Raw genomic sequence first — 27119 nt, forward strand, 5'->3', positions numbered from 1 at the left:
GACTTAAAGACATGTGTGCATGTGTAAAATGTTGTGATAAACACGGTCTGATATCCAAGGTGAAAGATGCATCGTCTTCAACATCAGTTAGATAATTTTCATCTTCATGATTCCTGATGCAGATGTTGCCGATAATCTCTCAATGTATTTATCACATTGAAAAGTATCTACACCAATGCTAAATGATATGCTAAACAAACGAAATGCATTTACGGAGCTACCAGCATTGTCTATAATTACTGTCTGTATCATACTAGAACAGTGGCAACACTTGGCAACATTGTATACCGCTGAAGCAAAGTGCCTAATGAACCATCTATATCCCAGCGGTCCTTCCGCCGAACGTTGGAGAAGAACGCGCGGCAACGGTCTCGAACGCCTAACAAACGCGTGGATAGTGGGGATATTGAGGGGCGACAAAAAGAAAAGATTCGAATCCGATCGACGGTTAGGTCTGAACCAGGAAGTGAAAAGGTCGCGTTGTAACCACGCAGCGAGACTGAGTAGCGAAACCGAGAGCGATACGCGACGCGATCAAAAGAAGACACTTGTTAATAAATATGTCGGAGATGAAAGAACACCGGAGCCTTTGGAATTTTGGATAATCCCGCAACATTGTAACCTAGAGTCTACTATAGCTGTAATTGAACAATTGTAGTTATTCAATCCGATTGTAATTGTTCGAGAGTTGTGATAATGAGCTTGGGCTCGAGGCGACAGTCAGTCGCCGAACGTAGCCGCGGTCACGGGATGAACGCTTTGTCTAACAAAGGTATGGAGTAATTCTATAGCTCTCCTTAAAAGAAATATTCGTGGCGACACGCGACAGTAAATATTCCAACGGTTTCTGTCCCGTGGCTCGCCACACGCAGACCCTATTCTTCGAGTAAGATGATTGTCAGATGTCGATGCGTCTCCGCAGTACATGTTCGGCTAGCCCGAGGGCCCGTTATAAATCTTAAGGTTTAGTTAACTAAAGTCCTTCAAACAGACAAACAGTCTTTGTCCCAACTACGGGAAGATAGGGGAGACATATTTTTCAACGAGCGGCGTCTCCCACTAGCAACTTTCCCTCGAGGGCGGCTAGCATCTTTTTCTAACCACCGATATGGAGATTGACCAATTAGCAGCAACGCCAATTTCCCTTACTTTCTGAACGAAGGCTTTTCTCGACGAATCCGATGATCTCGTGTCCTTAGACACACCCCATTATAGTTTTCCTCTGTGGCATGATCGGGACGGGAAAGGCATTCTCGCTCGCGATCTCATTGATGAAAGGAGTAATTCTTTACGATCAGTGAATATTACGCGTCCGACTTAGATTTTGTGAGTACGTTCATCTATCATCTCGTCGACCGCGGATTCGTTATTGAACCTAGGATCATTGTCATTAGTTTCTCGAGTACCTAACTACCGCGGTTACTTGTCCGGTTCTATAATAATCGTATTTGCACTAGTCAATGTCTTCTCTATTGCATAACGACAACGTGTAACCCAAACGAAGATTCGTTTCACGCTCCTAACCCTAATTCTAATGTAAACCCGACATCAGAAGTGGGATCAGTGCCGGTTATAACAGTGCAAGAGCTTACGACCATCGTGCGCGAGTTAATTCCGTCGCTAGTGCAAAAATCGAGTGTGGAACCTAACAATTTTTCGACTCCGCTGCCTGGTGCGCAGCTACCAATCTGATTATGGAGAAAGATCCTTTACAAAGCAGTGCCCTGAATATAATTTCAATACCGAGTGTCGAATTGACTTCTACGTAGTGGAGGCGCTAACTGGTGGATCAAGCCATCCGGGTGAGTCGTTTCCATTTTACCCCGATTTCGGAGCCGAGTGTTCGCTAATTAAAGAATCCGTAGTCTTGAGAATTTCTGGCAAAAGAACGATTGATATAGTAATAATGCGAGGAATAAGAAATATTGGTACTAAACGTATCGCTCAAATCTTGTCCGTTGCAGGTGTCGGTGGTTAGAGATAAACCTTTCATGTTCTCGCTGATAGTTATTTAACAATACGATATCGCGATTACTCGTTAAATTTTAAGCCAAGATTTTGACGTAATATTACACAAAATAGCCTCGCTATGTGTAAAACAAAAATAATTAATGCCTGTAATAAAACCGCTGAAAACGAGATCGATGTTAATGAAGTTGACAATGAGGTACGTGGTAGCGATAAAAGTCGATTAATCTTTCTTTTCGAAAATTCAGAGATTCATCCGTTACGGGTTCCCTACGTACTCGTACAAAAAATACAGGCCAGTTAGAAGTACAATTAATTGATCCTAACATCGCCGTACAAGGAGTCCTAATAGACTTCGCGAGCGCAGAATAGTACGTGATAGAACAAGCGACTTAATTACAGCCAAAAATCATAAAGCCTAGTAATTCACCGTTCGCGAGCCCTGTGTTACTCGTAAAGACGAACAATGGTTCAGATAGATGATAGGTAGATTTTCGAGAACTAAATAAATATACGGTCGCGGATCGGTATCCTTTACCCCTCATTGCGGATCAAGTCGCGAGATTGCAAAAGCGAGATATTTTATTATTCTGGACATGGCCGGTGGGTTTCTCCAAATCCCAATTCATCCTAATTCTAGGAAGTATACAGCATTGATTACTCTCGATGAACAATTTGGATAATAAGTTGTTGTTTTCTTCGAATTCTTTTGTGCCTTTGTTCGATCCATTCGATGTCCTTTATTTGCATAACATAAGTGCGTGCGCGTTTAATGTTTCTTCCGGAAGTCATTTTCGGGACGGCGATACTATGCTGACCCCGTCGAAAATGGGGATTCTTATACTTTCGGACAACCCTAATAATTGTGCAGCTCATACTTGCCTAAATATTCTAATATTTGTGTTCTTCCTTGCTACAATTTTGTAAACCATTAAAGCGTTTAGTACGGAAATCCTCAGGAGTAGTCGCGTGCCAAGTCTTCTGTAGCATTTGACCCTTTTTAATTGCGGTGACATAAGAAATCATTTGGTCGGAGTGATCTGTACTACACTTTCCTTCGTTCCATTCAGCAGCGGCTGCTGATTTCGAGGTTGCGAACAAACGAAACGAGAGATCATTCTTGAGATTCCTTTGAAAACACGTATAACAGCCAACATGCCATTCTTACGTTGTCGTCTATTTGGATGATCCCCTAATTATTGCCGACTCGATAGATCAAGCTCTAAAAGTATTGCACACCGTACTAGATACCCTTGTAAAAGCCGGATTCTCCTTTAACTTTTCAAAATGTTCTTTTCTAAAGGCATCGGTACTCTATTTGGAATATGTAATTTACGACGGAGAAGTTCGTTCCAATCCGGGTAAAATGCACGCCTTGAGTTCTTTACCTGCGTCAACGACCGTCACACAGCTCAGGCAGTTCATAGGTTTAGCCCTTTATTTCCGAAAATTCGTCCCTAAATTTTCACGGGTAATGAAACCCTTGTATGCGCTTACTTCCGATAATAAAAACATGACTTGGACAGATAGGCATGGAAAAATAAGGCAAAAGGTAATTTCCGCCCTGACCGACGCGCCGGTGTTAATGGTATTTGACCCGAACTATCCGATAGAACTTCGTATCGACGCTAGTTCGGATGGATATGAGGTTATTTTAATGCACAAGATTGAAGGTAAAAAGTAGAGTAATAGAATATTACAGTATAAGAAGTAACCCTGCGGAATCTAGGTATCATTCCTACGAACTAGAAACGTTAGCAGTTGTGAACGCCGTCAAGCATTTCCGTCATTATCTCCACGGACGAGAATTTCTTGTCGTCTCCGATTGTAATCCTTTAAAGGCATCCAGTAGTAAGGTAAATTTAAATGACAGGGTTTACAGGTGGTGGGCTTACTTACAAACTTTTAATTTGACATTCTGTACCGGGAAGGTAAACGAATGGCCCACGTAAATTTTGTCTCGCGAAATCCCGTAGACTTGGATCACCTTACGATCAACGAAGTCATAGAGAAGGAAATCAATCTGACCGAAATCTCCGAAGACTAGCTATTAGTGGAATAACGTCGCGACTCCCAAATTTCTGGGATCGTCAATAAATTACAGAACGAAGAGCTCGCGGAAGACGTCGCGAATACGTATGAGTTACGGTCCGGTACCCTTCATCGTAAAATACAGAGAAAAGGCAGAACTCTCTGCTTGTCCATTGTCCCCAGAGGTTTTAGATGATCTGTTATTAACCATGTGCAACAGTCAATTATGCACTTAGGTTGGGATAAAACGCTTGAGAAACTGTGCGAGTGTTACTGGTTCGAAGGAATGGCGGAGTATGTTCGCCAATTCGTAGAGAACTGTCACGCTTGTCAAGTTTCGAAGGCCAGTTCAGGTAAAATACAAGCTGAATTACATCCTATACCTAAGACCAGCATACCTTGGCATACAGTTCACGTGGACATAACGGGCAAACTAAGCGGTAAAAGTGGTTCGAAAGAGTATGTCATTGTTTTGGTCGACGTCTTCACTAAATTCGCATATCTGCATCATACTCGTAAAGTAGATTTCCTTAGTACCGTTAAAGCACTTAAGTACTATATTTTTATTCGGCAGTCCCTGCCGGATAATAGCTGATCAGGGAAGATGTTTTACGGGCAAAGAATTTCCAGACTTTTGTCAAGATAAATACATTAAACTCCATTTAATTGCGACCGGAGCTAGTAGGGCCAACGGACAGGTAGAGCGTATTATGAGTACGCTAAAAAAACGCAACAATAGAAACCAACTGGCTGTCCTGGCAAGACGCCATCGGGGAAATACAACTGGCCTTAAATTGTACCACCAACCGCGTGACTAAGTCAAGCCCGTTGGAACTACTAATCGGTAAAACAGCGAGACCCTACGGCTTATCCCTACCCGACAATATCGAAGAAAGAGAAGTAAATATCTCCCATATAAGACAGCAGGCGATAAAGAATATAGAAGCAAGCGCCAAATACGATAAGGACAGGTTCGACAAAAACAAAGCTAAAATAGTTAGGTTCAACCTTGGCGATTTCGTGTTACGTAAAAACGAGGAAAGAAACCAGACGAAGTTAGATCCGAAATTCAGGGGTCCATTCGTAATAGCCGAGATTTTGGAAGGAGATAGATATACCCTAAAAACCTTAGACGGCAAACGATCATATAAGGACAGACACGACAGACTGAGAAAAATGCCAGAAGGTTGCGTCCCTGCTGAGTTAGACGTCTGCGGTGATGACAACGGCGGTGATAATAACGATGCAAGTACACTGACCTCAGAGGATCATTAACACTGCGTTGTGGTCATAGTAATACACCGAGTGGTTTTATGTGCTTTTTGTTGTAACCCGTTGAGTAGGTTGATGTGCTTTTGTTGTAACCCGTTCAGTGGGTTGATATGCTTTTTGTTGTAACCCGTTGAGTGGGTTGATGTGCTTTTTGTTGTAACCCGTTGAGTGGGTTGATATGCTTTTTGTTGTAACCCGTTGAGTGGGTTGATGTGCTTTTGGTTGTAACCCGTTGAGTGGGTTGATATGCTTTTTGTTGTAACCCGTTGAGTGGGTTGATATGCTTTTTGTTGTAACCCGTTGAGTGGGGTTACGTGCTTTTTGTTGTAACCCGCTGAGTGGGTTTATGTGCTTTCTGGGTGTAATGCACCCAACGTGGCAATATGATCCAACAAACTGAGGTTCACCAGTGTACGAAATCGAAAATGATCTGTTGTGTCATTACGGTCTGACTGGCGACTCACAGAACGCACCTAACACTTTGAATACAAATTATAACATTACAAATTCCTATTCTCTTTTATTTTTCTGTTGTCAAACCTCCGAACGAAACTTTGTTGTTGCACTGGACCCTTGACTTACTTGGACATTTAGTTAAATCGTAAATAATGTCAGTTGAATCTAATGTAAGAAAACACGATATTTTAGTTACACACAAGGACGTGTGATAGTCAGGAAGGCCGTGTCGGAGATGAAAGAACACCGGAGCCTTTGGAATTTTGGATAATCCCGCAACATTGTAACCTAGAGTCTACTATAGCTATAATTGAACAATTGTAGTTATTCAATCCGATTGTAATTGTTCGAGAGTTGTGATAATGAGCTTGGGCTCGAGGCGACAGTCAGTCGCAGAACGTAGCCGTGGTCACGGGATGAACGCTTTGTCTAACAAAGGCGGAGTAATTCTATAGCTCTCCTTAAAAGAAATATTCGTGGCGACACGCGACAGTAAACATTCCAACGGTTTCTGTCCCGTGGCTCGCCACACGCAGACCCTATTCTTCGAGTAAGATGATTGTCAGATGTCGATGCGTCTCCGCAGTACATGTTCGGCTAGCCCGAGGGCCCGTTATAAATCTTAAGGTTTAGTTAACTAAAGTCCTTCAAACAGACAAACAGTCTTTGTCCCAACTACGGGAAGATAGGGGAGACATATTTTTCAACGAGCGGCGTCTCCCACTAGCAACTTTCCCTCGAGGGCGGCTAGCATCTTTTTCTAACCACCGATATGGAGATTGACCAATTAGCAGCAACGCCGATTTCCCTTACTTTCTGAACGAAGGCTTTTCTCGACGAATCCGATGATCTCGTGTCCTTAGACACACCCCATTATAGTTTTCCTCTGTGGCATCATCGGGACGGGAAAGGCATTCTCGCTCGCGATCTCATTGATGAAAGGAGTAATTCTTTACGATCAGTGAATATTACGCGTCCGACTTAGATTTTGTGAGTACGTTCATCTATCATCCCGTCGACCGCGGATTCGTTATTGAACCTAGGATCATTGTCATTAGTTTCTCGAGTACCTAACTACCGCGGTTACTTGTCCGGTTCTATAATAATCGTATTTGCACTAGTCAATGTCTTCTCTATTGCATAACGACAACGTGTAACCCAAACGAAGATTCGTTTCACGCCCCTAACCCTAATTCTAATGTAAACCCGACAAATATATTGTTGATCTAAACACCAAGTGATTATTTGACGCGCTACACCCAATATCATCTCAGAACTTTAATCGAATTCTAAGTGAATTTGACGAAGAATATCAGCAATCTTATTAAAACTGTGTACGCCTTTGAACTTCATACATGCCAAAGCTGCTGGCTGCCGCTCGAATGCAATTCAACCTAAGCAACGTACAATGACACCGAGGAAACTCCTTCTTCTATTAGACCACGCATTGGCTGTAATGCATACATACCGTATTTCATGTAATTGTTGCTTTAACTGAGTAACCGTGTTCAGATACATCTCACTTCGTTCGACCATTCGCGAAGAGACGCGATCGCGAGGAAGCGCGCCAACGGGAATCGTAAATTCCCGTTTCGATTATGGAATCGATGCCATGAAATGATCGATCCTCTATTTCGGTCAGGATGATGGAGGTGGTTGAATTGATTATAACACTAAGGTAACAGGTTACAATTCAAGGCTTTATTCCAACAACTTGTAGACATAGGCAGTGACGCTCGTATGTGCGTATAGATATAAGTTAAACAGATGACTGATTTAAAGATGCAAAACCTGTGCTGAGATGTTGACTGATCTAACGATGAGAAACCAGTGCTGATGTGTTGACCGATCTGTAGATGATAAACCAGTGAAGTTCGGTGACGATGCTGTCGCAAAGGAAAACTCTTGCTGGGTGTTGGTCGCCCCACCACTGGTCGCTTATGGGTAAAAATCTCGGGAAAAATGGGAAAGCCCCGTTTCCCTACTTTTTTACCTGATGGAGCAATAACCATGAGGAACCTCTTGACTTGAAGGTGTTTTATACCAATTAACGGGCTTAAGCGTAAAATCGAAAAGCTTAGATTTATGACAGTTCCTTATGATTATTGCGGTCCGACTAATTATATTTGCGCAGCTAGTGGCCGCATCGACCGAGGAATGGATTCCGTGTTACGCAAAGAGTCATCGGACTTAACAGTAGCATATCGCTGTATTTGGTCTTATTTTGATCAAAATTTCACAAGTACGTTAGTGAAAATTTAATTTCAAAAAATTCTAAACAGTAAAAAGATTTCTCTGTTTCATTAGTATTGTCTCGTCCAATGTCTTGATGATTCTTGACTGAAATTCGTGATCTAAATTCCGCAATTAGATAGTAAACTAGAAGTAGAAACGATTCTATTCCTAAAGCTAGTGACAATGAAGTGTTACACGTGGCGAACGTAGAAAAGAATAATGCGATTGAAAAGGAAAGAGAAACAGGGACTGAGAGTCGAAGTATTCGGCGACGTATAAAATATGAAGCTGCGTAATAAGCTGAGACCTTCTTCAGCTGAAAAATCAAATTTTCTTATTTTTAATATCCAATGAATAGAACTTTTACCAACTGTTTGTTAGATGTTTCCGATTAAAATGGCAAAAAGCATGATACAATCCGTAGCATATTTGCTTATGCTGAATGTTATTAAATGCATATTGGTAAATCAATATAATTCGTATTGCACTGTGTTTAGTCTCATTTTAATCAAAAAGATTTTACAAATACGTTGGTAGAAGCTTAATTTAGAAAAAATTGAAAAGAAAACATACGTTATCTCGATAATATCTGACATGAAGTAAAATGCTACAACTGCAATGGAAAGCACCCAGCTAGCTACAAGGGCTGTGTAGTCAGAAAACAATTGCAACGTAAGCTGTTTCCGCCGCTTCGAAACAGGACGCACAACAACTTTTACGGGCAACAGGATAGCACAGAAACTGAGACAACAACAAATTTACAGCATGTAATGAATAATAACCACAGTAACACCAACACCGTTGGTAGCCGAAGCTACGCGGAAGTAGTCAACCAATCGCCACTCTTAGACAACCAAAATCAGAACAATAACAACAACGACACTACAGAAATCAAGGAACTGCTGAAATAATCCATAAAAAACACGGAAATGCTAACAAAAATGATAAGCGAACAAAACAAAGTCATGTTACAACATCTTAGAGACATGCTAAGCAAAAATGAAACACGGACACGATGAAAATAGCAGCCTGGAACTTAAACGGCCTACATCAACGGGCCCTAGAAACTAAAACATTCCTGTATAACAACAATATAGACATATTACTTGTTTCAGAAACACACTTCACTCCAAAAAGCTACATAAAAATACCATACTACACCCCTGGTACTATGATACCAAACACCCCTCAGGAAAAGCACACGGAGAAAAGAATTAAAGAATTAAGAACTATTCTCAGGAAAAGAATTAAATACAAAAAAAAAAAGATGTGCGGAAGAGACCCATAGGAGCAGAACTAGAGCCATACAAAAGATTAACGGACAATATGAAAATTTATGCTACTTGAATCGCGAACACAAGATTTACATTACTGTACCTAGAACGTGACTGTATGTAGATTCATCTAAGACGTATAAAGCAACATTAGATGTATCACTATAGCGTGTTACGCTTCTTTTAAAAAATCTATTTAAAAATGATGTGTTCGTTTTATTTAATACTATTTAAAATTGGAGTAAATAGTCTGGATGGTGCAAAAGCAATCGCAAAGCTTAGAATCTTGCTGCGACTGTAAAACTATGTCATACAGAAAATATAATTCTAAGGAACTACGTACAAGAAGGAAGAAATGTAAAAAAGCAACTTTCCTTTCATTCGTTATACAGAAATATACTGTATTGATACACACAAATTGCTCGTTCCTTTAACTGAATGACAAGGCTATAATACATCTTCCACTTACAGAAATTGTTCAAAATTTCTCTAACCATCCTTAAGTTTCGTTGTTCTGTGAATTTTCATACGTCATCAAGAACGGTCTTTCCGAAGTAGGACACAGAAATTTTTCAAATAACGGAGTGAGAACCCTACTCTTGTTCCCAACTGGTTCCAACAAATTGTTCCACAAATTATTCGCATCTTGGGAAATACAAAACATTTCTGATTATCAACGTAACACTCATTAAATAATTATATAGTTTCATCTGTTATACTCACATAGTGCATTTAATTTTTGACTCCAATGAAAGCAATCAACATTGAGATATGACAAATCGGAAAATCCATCCTCGGCAAGAGGTAATTTTGCATGTTCCAAAGTCGGTAAAATTACTACGGTGAAGTCATTTCTATGAAATTCTGGATAATTAGCGACTTCTTCGTCAATCTCTTGCCACCTAAAAAATGAAACAAATTTGCATATTCTTCATATGCATTTTAAAATAGATATCAAACGGTACTTGAAATGTGTTAGGGAAATAATATCGCATAAACGTGAAATAATAAAAATAAGCTGATTGCGGTGCGAAATGTCGCACCTTTGCTAGTTACCAAGATTTCGCATTTTTTCAGTATCTGTATATCACATTTTGGCTTCGTAACTACACTGCGTGATCATTTGGATTATCATAGTAACTAAAATTTCGTAATTTTTTACAAATTATGTGGAATAATCCACTGCCAAAATTAACGATTTCCGATACACGGTATGGTAATGGAAAGGTGTAACACTTTTTCAAGATAATTAGGGTAAATGCCGCATTCCTAATAGGGATAGACGCCATATTGATTTAGTAAAGGCTAGAGGTGAATTTAAACTGTTTCGCACTGAAGGAGAATTGTCGATGATTCATTTACGGAAAAAAAGAAGGAGGAAAGTTGGGGTATTTACACCATATGGATAATTTTCCAATAATTTTTGTGTTCACGCGTCATTCGAGTGAGGGTCTCGCCGATTTTTGTGATAAGAGAAACGAAATGTTAGAGGTTCTGCGTAACACCAAGCTTCCGGTTGATCAGTGGGGGGACCTTGTCATGTTTATTGCTACGCGTAAACTCGATCGGCAAACTCGCGCGGGTCACGAGATCTCACTAGGCGCATCCTGCGCGTATTTCATTCTGTCTACTCGAAAATTTAATGAGACGATTTTCGAGTTGCTGTTATGGATTTGAATGAGTAAGCAGATTTGATGTCTAACCTATGATTTTATTACAAGGATGCCATAATCTTCTTCTCTACGACTTGTACGAGGTAAGTTGCGGATCTACATTCGTTCGTGTAAAAAACAAAGCGCAATTCTTTTGCTCTCGATTTTCATCTTATTTTAGCTTTAATAATCTGTACCGAAACTTACCTGCGGTATCAGACGAGTATCGATACGTTTATGGTGTTTCAAGTACAGAAACTAATACCTTTACCTTACAAACAATACCTAAACAATAAAAAACCTAACAATAACTAATACCTTTGCCTTTGATATTAATCGATAACAGGTTGAAATTCATAGATCGCTGACGATAACATCGATACCGCATCGATCACATCACTACATATGTGTTATAGAAATACGAACTCGTCGTCTGAATACACACTCATAATATACACTATAAATATACTTATCAGTGTTTTTTCATCCAAAGTCGAGCCCGACATTGCCCGAGTCGTCAATAAGATCTTAATGTGAATTGAATTCAAAGATGATCAATCTATACCGTTCTCTAATAACTCTTTTCAATAAAGTTATTCACCAACATATAACGAGAATGAAATACGCTTAAATATAAAATAAAAGTTAAGGTAATTGGGCACAAAAGCGGCTGCTCCTCCGATTTTGATGATATTTAACTATAATGTAAAACTCATCATTCAAAACAACATTATGCTATAAACATTATACCATTACCCGACTTTAGTTTCCGAGATATTTGCAAAAATCTGCGGCTAATGCTACATTAAATCTTATCTATACATGCACGTCCATGGCAACGTATGCGTCAGAGTGGTGCGATCGCTTATCCACTGTTTCTATAAACACATCATAGCTGGTGTGAAACGATCTGTATAGCGGATGAACTCCTGGAAAAGCGAAAAAGTTTGACAAAATACAGGACGAAGGCAATGCTAGTCCATGTCGACGGCTAATAGCCTCACGCGTTCTGCGGTTCCATTATACTGAGCGACAGGTGAGACACTGGGTAACACTGAGTACCATTGCCGTCACCGCGTGTTTTGTCAAACTTCTTCGCATTTACATTAAAAACAAAACATGATTTTCTGGCTTTATTGAAGCTGTCCTTAGCAAAAATGTTTGTTCTATCGCGTGCTAGTGTTAGATTCTCTTGTAGACCTTTAATTTTTGAAATAAGTTGGAAAATCTAAGCAAAAAAATGACACGTTCTAAGCGTTCTTCTCGCTTTAATCATTATTTACACATATTTAAATGTCTATAATACAATAACAGTACATATCATTTTATTCAAGAGAGCCCACAGTATTTTTTGTCCAAAACACATCTCGATAGCTACTAATGTAAAAAAACAAAGCAATCGCGAAGTTGCGAATTTGAATTTTTCTTACATTTTTTCTCAAAATTGAGTTTTTCAAAAACTGTGCGTTCTAGTAAAAAATGGTTGACCAATTCGTATTTGCTCAAAAGTGTGTACATGAATCACTTGTTGAAGGTTGCAAAACTAAATGCGTGTTCAAGAGCGCAATCCGTATTGAATGTAGATCGGTCTTTCAATTAGACCGTCGTTAAAGTCTGATGGCAGTCAGCCTCCTCACGGTGCGACGACTGGATTGCTCAGTATTGATACTTTTCTATAATAGGGTTCGGCTTTGTATAATTTTTGACAACCGCTGATATATGTAAGACTTGTGCGTTCAAAATGTTTTTTTACGTTTTCGAGGTAGTTAGAATAGTAGTTAGGTAGGATAAGTATTAAACAGTTCGCCCGTTATAGAGATTATTTGCAGGTCGCAGCGATGTGTTTATAGACACACAACAGTAAATGTGTGGTCACACCATGCCTTATAAGTCAGATTCAACATAGTAGTAGCAGCAGCTTTCTCTAAATATTTCGGAAACTAAGTGAGTTTACCCCCTATAGGAAAAATGTTGAGTTTCACAACATACTCAAGCTTCATTAAAATGGGAATAGTAGCCCCTTTTATGTATAATTACTAAGATTAAATATAAAGTATGATATAACAAAATCCTTATAAATTGCATATGTAAATACAAAATATCTAAAATGCTTCATAAATTCAGTAAATTATACAAACCTCTCCATTATTTTATAATATTCCAGTCTTTGATTTCTAAATTGTAAAGCAAACAAACATGGGCATCCAACTATGGATGACACATAGCACCGCAATGACTCTCTTCCTTTGTGTGCAGTAACCAGTTCCTTTAAGTGAGGTGGTGGTATAAGAGCAACAAAAGTTCTTGGTAAGTTGTCTCTTAATATTCTAAGAGTATTAATTAAATCCATTTTGTGATCATTTAACATAGTCCATGGAGAAGTTACACACGTATTAGAGCAAAAATCATTACTTCCAATCATCAACGAAATCAACTGTAAAACATAAAAATGTAGATACTATTGCGTAAACGATTAAATATTAAATGCAATTATAATTTTTAATTAAAGAAAGAAAAAGTTGTCCAATTTCATACTGGCATCTAATCTTTTTAATTGCAGTTATAATTTTTAATTACATTTGAAGTGTGTTTTTAGTAAATAAAAGGTAATGTAATTAACTCTTAAAAATAGCTCACCAGAACTGCATAGAAATACTTTTCTAATTATAATGTCAATAATTTCATTATGACCTTTCTTCCTTAGTAATGAATATATAAAGGCCTTGAGTAATTTCTATTTGAATATTTGAATACAAATAGTAAATGTAACATTGCTAATAATAGTAGATTATATTTAGTAACGCAAGAAATAACGTTGCTAATAATTTAGATTTTATGTTAATTTATAATCTACTAATCGGTTGTTAATTTCAATGATCATATGCATATGAAAACACCACTTCCCATATAGTAAATATGTATTGTATATAATTACTTTGTCTACCAACATACGAACCTTCCAATGTTTGTTTATATCTACTTTCGGGTCATGTTTTATTTTATTGACCAGATATGTCGCCATGAAAGTTATATCATTAGACATAGCTCCGCCTTCAGCGACGTTTAACTGCGCAGCTGGATTAGTGCTTATAGCGTCCCCAAGTGAATAACCTACTAATTTAGGATTGAATTCCTGCGTATAGAAAGATCGGACTATGAAAGATTTCAGTATTCGCATTTGTGGTATGCGTAAACAATGCAGATGTAAGAAATGAACAAACTTTAAGAATATTGGGGAGAGTCAGGTACTGTCGCCAAGTTCCTTGACCGCCGATACTGCCTGCTATGCCTCTATCTTCAATGTTCGCTTCCGCTATAGTAAACGAAGTAACTCCAGCGCCGATTGTCAAAGAATCGCCCATTGCAGCAATGACATCTATGTCTCCTGGTCTTAAATGGTGAACCGACTCGGGAACTTTCGAAGACCTGCCAGCTAAACAAATTAAAGTAAAGACATTAGAATACATATGAACTTCAAAAAATAAGCATCAATTTTAATATTCTTAAATTACAGTAGGGTGAAGAGCCTGTAATGTTACATATCTATCTTAAAAAATGATATTAATAGGACAAGACTATGAATGAACTCAAAATCACATTGAAATTCTTGTAGCCACTACAAATTGTGAAGAACAGCGTTCTTCACTGTAGTTTGCTGCCACAGAAATTTACCAATTGTTCCCTAAGACAAATTGTAAAAATTACAGGAAATAAAAAAAATCTGTGGTTTAAATTGAGTAATAATTTTAAAGAATAAATATCATAATATAATATTTACGAGTGATTTCATAAAATATTTGACAACAATAACCATAAATTTTGTTAACTACCTGTTACGCTGCAAGGAAAAGAGACGTCTATTGAAACTTCATCTTGAAATTTATTTTTATTCCGTAATTTAGACACTCGTTCCTCATTTCTTGTACCTGCAATATAGTCCTTTTAAAATATTTTACAAAAATACTTCATCTGTGATATAACGTTGCACGCGATATGTCAAAATTCCGATCAAATAATGCAAAAGGTATATCGAAATCTCAACCGCTCGCCTATCAGAGAAAGTTCAATCCATGTGAATTAGTGTCAGCGTCAGGGTAACCATTTCTAATATTGTGTAAATTAGAAAGAAAAATAAATGGGTTATGGGTTGGGTCAGAGTAGTGGAATAATGCTATCGTGAAATAATTTTCGGCGAATCTATTGCTATACGAAATGTTGCACTATGTCTCACCTGTCTGTTCGTCATGTACATACTTGATAGCGACAATGCACCTTCTCACCGTTACAAATACAGATAGCCCGCCGCTATTTAGTCTTACGATAATTTCTGACTGGACCGAAGACTCTGTAAGAACCTCGGTAGGGTGCTTGAGCTAATATTTGGACAGCCGATGCTAGGCGAATCGAAGTAACTGAACTATGAGGTATCGATGGCAAGACTGTTTCGGGAAATATGTAAAACAGTTTGACGAAGGATAAGTTGATAGACAAATAAATCAATGGCAAGCGATCCGACACTGTATTGTCAAAGAATAAAGAATAGAGCGCAGGGATATTGTTTAAAGGATCTGGCCACTGTGTGGGAAAGGCAGTGATGCTTTTTGCTAAGCGGATTGTCAGAAACCGGACGGCACTTAACTCAGAATTTTGTAGTCACAAAGTACTGATAAATCGAATTCGCGATACGTTTACAAAATCGTATGAAAGAAAAATTAAGTCATGCCTAATATTAGGATATTAATCCAATCCAATCTATAACCCACTGATTTTTACAGATTTTTATTTATGTTAAAGACGATTAACGTCAATGAGATAAATTTAGGTTGAGTTTGTGGCGACACTCGGCAACAATGTATATCGCCTAATGAGTCATCAATGTCCCAACAGTCCTTTCGCCGAATGTTGGAGAAGAAGGCGTGCGTGGCAAAGGTCGCGGACGCCTAACAAACGCGTGGATAGTGGGGATATTGAGGGGCGACAATTCATAACAATTCATGAAATCAAATTTTAATTATTTCTGCATTAATCAAATTTATTCCAATTTATTTTTTCTCATCCATAATCTATTTTACTCCAAAATTTATTATTATGCTATTTAAAAATAATACATTTATTGCTTTATACACAAACTTAAATTTTTCTATTAAAAATTATTTGGATGTTCATCAATTTTTAACTCATTATTTTCCATTTTCATTTTACATACAAATAAAAATTTATTTATTCTATTAATATTTATTTATTTATTTATATTTTCAACCAATATATTTTTTTGAATTTTTTAATGTAAGTGATCCAAATTTTAGAAATTTTTCATCATATTCATATTATTTAATAATTATTTTATTATTTATATATTCATCGTTCCCATTATATACAGCATTTATATTTAAACGAGAATTTATTTATAATTTAAACTTAAACTTTAGAAATAATTTAATTATTTTATTATTATTATCAAGAATAATTATATTATGAAACTATTTTATTCTACTTAAATACCTTATCTTAAAATTTAAATTGAATAAAGTGATAACAAATATTGAAATTTTTTATATAAGAACTTTTATTTCAATTATAACTCTTTTTTATTCTTTTATATTTATATTATTTAATTTAATTTAATATAAATTTTATACTTAATCTTTAAATTTGCAATTTAATATTTTATTTTAAACTATATTATTAAATTAAATTTAATTATAAATTAATAGTGTTAAAAAATTTTTAATTTTCATTGATAAATTTACAATTTATTTCTTTTTCAGACATAATACTTGTTTTATTTTAAATTCATTAATTTATTTAATTATGTGAATTACATTATTTAATACAATTTAATTCATAATAATAATAATAATAATAAATTCAATATATTTATATATATATGTCGGAGATGAAGGGACACCGGAGCCTCTCCCCCCTGAAACCTCAGGAAAATCCGTACAATTGTAATTAAAATTTACAGTGGTAATTAAACAATTTGCCGTCATTCTACCCAATCATACTTGTTTGCGATTTGCGATAATAAACTTGGGCTCAAGGCGACCATCCGTCGCCGAACGTAGCCACGGTCAACGGGACGGGCGCTCCGTCTAACAAAGGTGTGGAGTGATGTTATGACCCTCATTAAGAGAAATACCCATAGAGGTACCTGACAGTAAAACATGCCAACGGTTCCTTCGGACAATGAATACCTGATGTTGAGGCACGTACACAGCACAAGTCCAGTTAGCCCGAGGACCCGCTATAAAACCTGGATTTTTTCGGCAATTAAGATTTTTGCAAACGGACAGGCAGCCTTTGTCCGAAATTGATCAATCGACAGCGACGTCAATCCGAGGATCTTTCCTCGGTGGCGTCGTTGGGACGAAAATTCATTCTTTACTGAGATCTCATCGAAGAAGGAAGTAGCGCCTTAGATCAGTACACGTTTGAGTTAGAGCAAGTCTATCTATCTTCCCGTTGACCGTGGATTCGTTATCGAGCCTAAGACCAACGTCACGAGTTTCGCGAGTGCCCAACCACCGCTGTTGATTGTCGCGTCGGTAGTGTTCATTCTCGTGTTAGTAGACCGTACACGTGTGACACCGCAACGATGGCCAATTTCAAGGAAGATCTACCAAACGCCCACAATCCTCCTTGTGATCCTTCTCCGACATATAAATATTAAGATTTTAAGTTAATTAAAAACTACTAATCTTCCAAATTAAATATATAATATCAAATTTATAAATCTTAATAAAAAGATGATTAATATCTACTAATGATAAAAATATTGGAATAATATACCTTATTTTTGCTATATGATCAGGAATAATTGGGTCATCAATAAGATTATTAATTCGAATAGAATTATGTCATCCTGGTATATGAATTAATAATGATCAAATTTATAATTCATTAGTTACAAGTCATGCATTGTTAATAATTTTTATTATAGTTATACCATTCATAATTGGAGGATTTGGTAATTACTTAATTCTTTTAATACTAGGATCACCTGATATAGCTTTTCCACGAATAAATAATATTAGATTTTGACTACTTCCTCCATCTCTTCTAATATTACTTTTAAGAAATTTATTTACACCAAATGTTAGTACAGGATGAACTGTATATCCTCCTCTATCATCTTATACAGGGTGATTGGTAAGTGGTGGTACAAGCGGAAAGGGGGTGATTCTACGCGAAAAAAGAAGTCGAAAATATAGAATAAAATTTAAAAAAAATTTCTTTTTTAATTTTTTCATCGAGACAACGATCTGCAGTGAGATCCGTTATAACGTACCGCACGCGTACCGAGCGAAAATTCAAAGTCAATTTTCTCTAAAATAAAGCCTCAAACGAAAAATTTTTATTCTATATTTTCGACTTCTTTTTTCGCGTAGAATCACCCCCTTTCCGCTTGTACCACCAGTTACCAACCACCCTGTATATATAAACTTTAAATTTATTTTTTTTTTTAATATTTAAAAATTGATTTAATTTCCCTAATATTTTCAATATTATGCTCTAAACTGTAAGCCATTTAAATTAAATAAATTTATTTAATATTTTATTTATAAATTTATTTTATTTATTTATTTATTTAATTATAAATAATATATATATAAATACAACTATAATTAAATCATTATTATTAATATCAATAAATAAATATATATTAACAATAAATAAGAAATTTTATATCGGTAATGTGTTTCTAATAAATAACAAATCATGAAATCAAATAACATCGAGTCCTAACTGGACAGCGAGATTGATAAACGAAACCGAGAGCGATACGCGACGCGATCAAAAGAAGACACTGGTTAATAAATATATTGTTGACCTAAGCACCGAGTGATTATTTAATACACTACACCCAATATCACCTCAAGTTACATAAAGATACCGCAATAAATTAAGCCAGAACGAGCAGTAGTGGGAAATGAATTTAATTAAAATTCCTTCCTAATATCTCGGGAACGAAGGCCGTGCGGTGGCTACATGACTATAGGAGAAAGTTGATCAGAAAGTTGACCTTGACAACATATTCCAAATTTATTGAAAGATGTGCCCTTCTCAATGTAATGACCGAAGAGCTTTAAACAAACAAACGATAGATTGCATCTGTTCAACAGTTACAATCGAAACCTGCCCTCAGGTCACCATCAACAATGCAACAGTTCCTAGCAGGGACTCAGACCGATACCTGGGCATGACCCTGGACAGGAGACTAACGTGGAAAAAACACATCTCAGATAAAACGAAGCAACTAAAGGACAAACTAAAAAAATTCTATTGGCTCACGGGCCGACGCTCCAAACTAAACATACAGAATAAAATTACCCTCTACAAGACCGTAATAAAACCTGTCTGGACCTACGGAATCCAACTATGGGGAACAGCAAGTAACTCCAACATTGAAATACTCCAACGCTTCCAATCGAAAACGCTAAGATCCTTAATAGACGCGCCTTGGTATGTTACCAACGAAACAATCCATCGCGACCTCAAGATACCCACAGTCAAAGAGGAAGTAGCAAAATATAGCGACAGATATAGCAAAAGAGTCAACAAACACCGAAACCCCCTAATCACTGGATTACTTGATACGACGGACCAGATTCGCAGGCTGAAGAGGCACTACCCGCTAGACCTAAACGCTAGATTCATTTAGTTATCCAAATTAGGCATATTCACTTACTTATAATACCTATAAATTATACTTATCTATAATAAGAATCAACTTATTATAAATAAACAGCCATGTCACTGCGCCACGCCAGAAAAATTACTGAAAATTCTCAACGCGAGAATTGATTGTAATTTCAACAAATAAATAAAAAAAAAAAAGAAAAAAGGTTGCATCTGTTTCTTTTTTTCTTCGTCACCCCTCAATATCCCCACTATCCGCGACCGTTGCCACACGCGCCTTCTTCTAGAACATTCGGCGAAAGGACCGTTGGGATATCGATGACTCATTAGGCACTTCGACAATATACATTGTCGCCGAGTGCCGCCACATCTTTATCTCCATCATCAGTCCATCGGGCTTGAAGTGTGCCGGTCGTGACAAGCACGTGTTGTCACAATCGCACATAAAAAATTGGATATATGTATTGATTTTTTATTAATACACAAATTATATGTTCATAACCGGTGAAAATATGGCGATGCGTGTGGTTCGCGATAAAAATAATACTAATAAAATTTATGTTTATTTGCTATAGATGATGTACTGATCTACAATATTGATTCTGTAATATTTCGTTATCAAATTATTACTGAAGCATAGAAAATAAATTAAAAATATACAAAACAAAATAAAAATATCCAATTGAATGGCACGCACATAATACAAACAAGGCAAGCTAAATACCTAGGTCTCCACTTAGACACACAACTTACATGGAAACAACATACTAAATCAATTATAGGCAAAATACGAATAAAAAGAAGACAGATAAACTGGATAATTAGTCGAAACTCCAAACTTGAGCATGGAAAATAAACTAAAAAACGATAATAAAACCAATCTGGACGTATGGAATACCACTATGGGGGACAGCGGCAATGAGTTATATAAACAAAATAGAAACAAAATGGAACAATAGTAAACGTCCCATGGTACGTTAGAAACGAGGACATACCTGGGAATACCAACGGTCAAAGAGGAAATTAGCAGATACGCAGAATAATCACACCCAAACCGGCTAGCTGAGGAAACGATCAACACCTCAAACATGGAAAGAAGACTGAAAAGGAAACTCCCAGCAGACCTCACAAAGGACACAATTTAACAAACACGAAGATGGTATCCCGCTGGGGATAGCCATTCACATGATAATCAAACAGCTAAAAAATTCTACCAAATGTCCAAATTGGACAAATTGTGAATGAAATGAATTAAATAAAAAAAAAAAAAACAAAATTACTACTGATGGCCGGTAAGAACGATACTAATGTACAGGAATAATTAAGGTTTTGTAAGCTACACAAAAAGTTATGTAACCTGTCTTAATTGAATTCATACATAATGATAAATATGTCTGTATAAAAAAAAGTTATAAATTGTAAAGAAAAATTCATGAAATATTCACATTAAAGTTGTGTTATTTATTATACCGACTTTGGAAAAAAAGGAGGTGTCTTAATTTAAGTAAATAATTGCAATATAATATAGCATAATGGATATGAAAATAAGCAATAAAGTTTATGAAGGGTGATGTTGATGAAACCGGTAAGAATTATTCTTTCTTCCGTGGTATATATCGACAATAGGTAAGATTTAATAGAAATGTCATCGTCCCTTAATCACAGTTTTAAATTTAATGATAATTGTTTGCTAGTTCGATTTCTACTGTTATTTAACGAGCAGAGGAACTAGAATTTCATTCAACCGTTTGTCACAAGATTAGATCCCGCAGAATATTTAATTATTTTATGTAGTTTTCACACTTTTTGATGAAATGTTCAATTTTACTATCATCTAATATTTTTCTACCGTACATGGTATTATTTGCGAACAGATCAATAAATCTTATGAAGTTTAGAAGAATCAACAATATGACGGCAGACAAATGAAACCAAACTATGTTCTTATCAGGTGTGTATTACTATAGTAACGTCACTACCGATCAATTGTATTAAACATTATATCGCTCTGACGACTTGACAGGCTGTTGCTAATAAATTTCTGTTTTATAGTTGCATAAATAGTTACTATTATTCGATCGTTCGGCAAAAGGGTAAAAGTTGATAAAAACACTTAAAAAAGCACGGACCGTTTTTTTTTTTTTGGCATATATCTTAGGCGATTTATTTTTAAGTAGGAAACGTTTTCAACTTTGATGTTATCTCTTGTGATTCTTGAAATACGCGATTTTGAAGTATTATAAACATAGTTTTCTTAGAAAGAGAAATTTAATCTCGATGACCTTAACCTTGGCATGCGGTAGTTCACGAAAGAATTCGAATTAAAATGTACACGTTAAAGATAAGATCTGAAAATGATATTATAACTACCATAAGATACAAGTATCAGGACTTTATATCTAAAGTTTCGTTCGAATCTGGTAACGTTTGTAAAAGTTATGAAACGTTCATAGAAATGAATAGGCAGAATGATACATAAATAGTACTGCAACAAAATTCCACATAAACATTCTTACTGACGCACTTGGCAATTGTTTGTGTGACTTTTTATTTCACTCATTAAATTACAATAATTTGTCCTTCTCTACTAATTAGTTTCCTTGGTCTGCCTGTTGGATGTGTCTGTGACTGTTTCTTCGATTTCTGACTTTGTGATAATATAACATATCATAGGTAACATATCTATCTCAGATTCTAGCGATCTGCTGTTATAATTTTCATCTTTATGTCCTTTTCATATCAATTTCCTTTCGAATATCTATATTTCTGATTATTTGGCACTTATTATCATTACAGAGATTAATATTATTCACAGCGAAGCACAAAACTCACTGCGCAATTTAATTCTACATCAACTGTGTCTGCCAACGTTTTCTTGCCACTTTGTATACGAAAGTATTGTTTAACATCGCTTAACATCTAAACGTTCGATTACTTTTGCGACCCTGTTTCTGTACATCCTTGCAATGAAAGATTTCATAATTTCTACAAACGTTATCGGATTTGTTCCAAATTTTAAATATACAGATAATCTTGGTACTTGTATCTTATAGTAACAAGAGCATTGTTTTCACTTCTTAAATTTAACGTGCGTATTTTAATTGTCTAGAGTTTTAATAGTACGTGAAAACTTTCATGAGCTACTGTATATTTTCAAGATTTTTATTATAAAGTAAATACGTTCGGCGACGGGGGGTAACAACACCACCCCTTGCAACCCGTCGCTAATCTAACTAAAACCCAATTTCCATCTGAAATCACAATCAGGTTGCTGCCTCTTATACTCGTAGAACAAGACTGACCAGTATTTTAAGAACAAATGGAAATGCTATACAGACATCTTTAGATTTCACATTTACCTAACAGTTCGTCACTTTTAATACACTTCAGGACTGCTGTTTAGTTTCGTTACGAATTTCGAAATAAGTACTGTTTACAAAATTCCCCATCTCAAGAACCAGAAGAGGGTGCCACAGAATTCATAGCGCATGTTACTTGAAAATATAATCTCTACAATATTTATATGTTAAAAGAAAAATGATCCGTGCTGTGCAAGTTTTTGTCTACTTTTACCGAAAAGAATTTCGACAACTTATCATTTTATCACAAAAATATATATATTCGCAATAAAACATTAGTATATGAAAAATAAGATACACAATATTTCAATTCCTCCAAAAAGCATCTCTCTAACCAAAAGAAAGTGATATTATTGCATAAAGACGTAACACGAAATAAACTAAAACAGACGTACCGTAGGATTGCGTTAACCAATTACGATATCCACGGTAGATGAAATTAAGAATCGACGTATCCAAGGCAGTTCTTTGCGACATGGTCAGCACGCATAATTCCAATACAAAGTACAGATACAGCTTCTTCATCGTAAGTTTTGTTGCACAATCAAATGGTCACTTTTAAGTTTCCACAGTGATATTTTATTTTTGTTGATTACAAAGACAAAAAAATATAAATTCTTGTGATGACTGCTAACTGTTGCGCGTATTATCGAGGGCCTCGATAGCGTCGCATCCAGTCTTAGCTGTTGCTAGTTAGCGATCGTTACAAACACTGTTCGCACTCGTAAAAGATTTGAAACTGCTGTGATACATGATCATAATAAGAGACAAAATATATACTTTGATTCAGATACTTCCATCTCAATTATCATTTTTTACATATTTATTAGCATTTACATGGTCAACAAGGTCAAGAAAACTAATGAATACGAATAGGCAACGCTTACGCAATGTATTCTCGACCAATCGCGGGGAGACACAATCGCGAGGAGAGACCTCAACGGGAGTCGTAAATTCCTGTTACGATTATAATAATCGACACCACGAATTGATCGATCCCCTGATTTTGGTTAAGATAATAGGGGCGATTCAGTTAGTATAACACTGTGATTCACGGAATTATAAATTATATATTTCCAACACTTAAGTTACACTGTTGAGTAGATATAAATCGTAGATAACAACTTGTCGCACGAATATAAGATAGATATACACAATAGAGCAAGGCTCTTATAATTGAACTTAGTATGTTAGTGGACGTAGCACTAGAGGATACTTAATAGAGGAGGTGAATGTTCGACAATACCGAGAACCGACTTAGTTGATGTGAGTTATACTCCTCTAGCGTTATGCTTAGACTTAGACGTTAGGCGTTAAATTGTGTACTTAGTTGTTGACTTTTCTAGCGGTGTAGAAGAAGTAAAGTAGAGTGACGGTGCTGTGTCGGAGGAAAGCTATCGATGGGTGTGTCTAGCGCACGGGACCATCGGATTTGTTCATGACATTTTTGGTCAGGAAAGTGAGGGCAGTATACATTGCTTCTGATTGGATAAACGAAGGTTGGTGGACTAGGACTTTCCCGTGTCAAGCCGTAGTAGATAATACTCTTAAAAGAAGCGATTTAGAAAAAAGATGTTTGTTGGGTCTGAAGGACCTTAGCTAGAAAATTTCCTAGATTTACGATGGGTCCTTAAGACTATTGAGGGTACGCAGCAAGGATGAGCGGAAATCTGGTTCCCGTCTGGCCCGCGGTGTATGGCCTGGTCTAGGTAGAGGGTCGCCCGACGTAACACGCAATATGATTTACATATTGTATAATGTGTATATACTACTGTTATTTCTAATTGTACTTTAAGCATACTATAGAAATTGTATAACAAGAAAAATATCTGAAAAAATTTTTTCCCAAGAAAAATATTACCGACTTTCAAATGCGTTCAAAATTGAAAAATAACTTTTATTGTATTTACACAAATTAAGTGCGCTAAAGATATGAAATAACTTCTATTTTCAGAAAAAAAGGAAGCACCTTAATTTGACATGTATTTTTCCTTTTCCCTTATGCATGTCCGCCGATTTCTTTGAAATGACTTGACTAAACGGAACTTTATTCATCGTATAGGGAATGTTCTCCCTTTGGTCCAGTTAGAAAATTTTTTTGCATTTGTGTTTTGTAAATTATTTTTCTTTGTAAAAATTCAATTTTTACGTATCTTTGTCGGTTACTAAAGAATAAATTAAGCTATCGGAATAAAATCTTATGCATCTTCTGGGACTACTATTCTTATCGCAAAGTTCATTGTTAACTATTACAATTGTAATTTGTTTTTACCAATTTCATTTACATATGTTTAGTAATTGCTCCGCAATTATTAGACGGATATCGAGGTGACACCAAAACAGCAGCCTGACCTATAACGAAAAATGATTGCCTAAGAAATATCAGGTGAACCATAAACAATGTTGCGAGAAAGCCTAATTGCCGACAGGCCAAAAGGGTCTGGAAACTTCAACGGGCCGAGCGGCCCATCCCATGTCCTTGATCCGCCAGTCGAATAGTTATATGAAAGAAGGCCATGGCCACAGACGGTTATGAAACACGTACGTGGTGGGGCTATGAGAAAAGATAAAAAGATGCAAATTTTGTCATTACCACTTAATCAATCAGTAGTTAGCCAACCCAATATTTGTCGATCGCTTCGATTCTCAGTTCCTCCTTCCCTTTTACTCGCATTGTCGATATCGACGAGGCAACAATGCAACAATAAAACTTTTTGTTAAAGTAATAATATATAACGTTTTATTAAATACAAAATTTATATATAACAGAATAACTGTTTTATATGTAAGATAATAGCTTAAAATATTAATGAACACCGCTATATTCTCTTATACATCTCAAACAAGAATGAATTAGTTTTATTACATATTCATACTGTACAGCCTTCTTCATGGAAATTGAGAAAGCATTTGACAAAGTGAATCATGAAAGCCTCTTGCAAACAATCAAAAGATACTTCCCGGAACAAATTTACCACTTACTCAAATCATACCTGGGCAATAGAACCTTTGTAGTAAAAATAAAGAATGTATATTCTAAAGTAAAAGACATCAAGACAGGGGTACTACAAGAAAGCGTCTCAGGCCCAATATTATACACATTATACACGGCCGACATACCAACCTCTACCAACAGCAAAATACTGACATTCGCGGACGACACAGCTGTACTAATCAGACACACTAATCCAGAAACAGCAGCCACATTACTACAAGAGCACATCACAAAAATTTGAGGTGTTGTTGGATGCAAGTGCCCAAGAAATACCCTCGAAGTTCAACAATAAAGTTTATTTAACAATTAACAGTCAACAATCAACAATCAATAATCATGCTTCTCGAATGCATTTGCTTTGCTGTTACACTAGACCCTTCGCACTTCACTGTTCGAAACGGAATGGATCTTCTGTTCAAAACCTGACGAATTATTTCTTTGTTACCCCCCGATATCCCCACTACGCACGCGCTTGTTAGACGTCCGCGACCGTTGCCGCGAATGCATTCTTCTGAATATTCGACGCTAGGACTGTAGGGATATGGATGGTACATTAGGAATATCGGCCTTACACTTTGATGGTATAGCGCTTTGTGTCGCGAAGCCGTCGGAAAGTTCCGTCGTCGAATGCCGCCATAAATAGAAAAATGACTACAAGATAAAGAAATAAAAGCAAAGCTCAATAAATGCAACCATATTACATTTACATTAAGAAAACGGAAACCATCAAATATCCAATTGAATGGCACATAATACAAACAAGGCAAACTAAATATCTAGGACTCCACTTAGACACACAACTTACATGGAAACAACATACTAAATCAATTATAGGCAAAATACGAATAAAAAGAAGACAGATGAACTAGCTAATTAGTCGAAACTCCAAACTTGAGCATGGAAAATAAACTAAAAAAAGGTAATAAAACCAATTTGGACGTACGGAATACCGCTATGGTGGATAGCAGCAATGAGCCACATAAATAAACTAGAGTCGCTAGAATCGAAGATACTGAGAACAATAGCCAACGCCCCATGGTATGTCAGAAACGAGGATATACGCAAAGACTTAAGGGGGGGGGGGGGGGGGGGGGGGGTAAGGTTTAAAAATTTTTTTTGGCATTTTCTTTTATTTTTTTTAATTGAATGCATAACATCTTACGAATATTGTGTCAAAATTTCAAGTCGATTGAAGCAAAATTGACGAAGTTACGAATATTTTTATACATGTCGA

General features: G+C 36.4%; 1 protein-coding gene across 1 annotated transcript; it reads right to left on the reverse strand.

Annotated features, from left to right (window-relative positions):
• Positions 1-7474: 7474 nt before the first annotated feature.
• Positions 7475-26113, reverse strand: LOC126875135 (phospholipase B1, membrane-associated-like). The gene is made up of 8 exons (XM_050637859.1): positions 26011-26113; positions 14719-14814; positions 14110-14321; positions 13845-14021; positions 13027-13322; positions 9960-10138; positions 9706-9881; positions 7475-7613 (listed from the first exon to the last, which is right to left on the reverse strand). The coding sequence occupies exons 1-7, from the start codon at positions 26111-26113 to the stop codon at positions 9736-9738; spliced, it is 1209 nt and encodes a 402-aa protein (XP_050493816.1). The 3' UTR covers positions 7475-7613; positions 9706-9735.
• Between the last annotated feature and the right edge of the window lie 1006 nt (positions 26114-27119).

The sequence above is a fragment of the Bombus huntii genome, chromosome 17 (assembly GCF_024542735.1).
Source record: "Bombus huntii isolate Logan2020A chromosome 17, iyBomHunt1.1, whole genome shotgun sequence".
NCBI classification, from domain to species: domain Eukaryota; kingdom Metazoa; phylum Arthropoda; class Insecta; order Hymenoptera; family Apidae; genus Bombus; species Bombus huntii.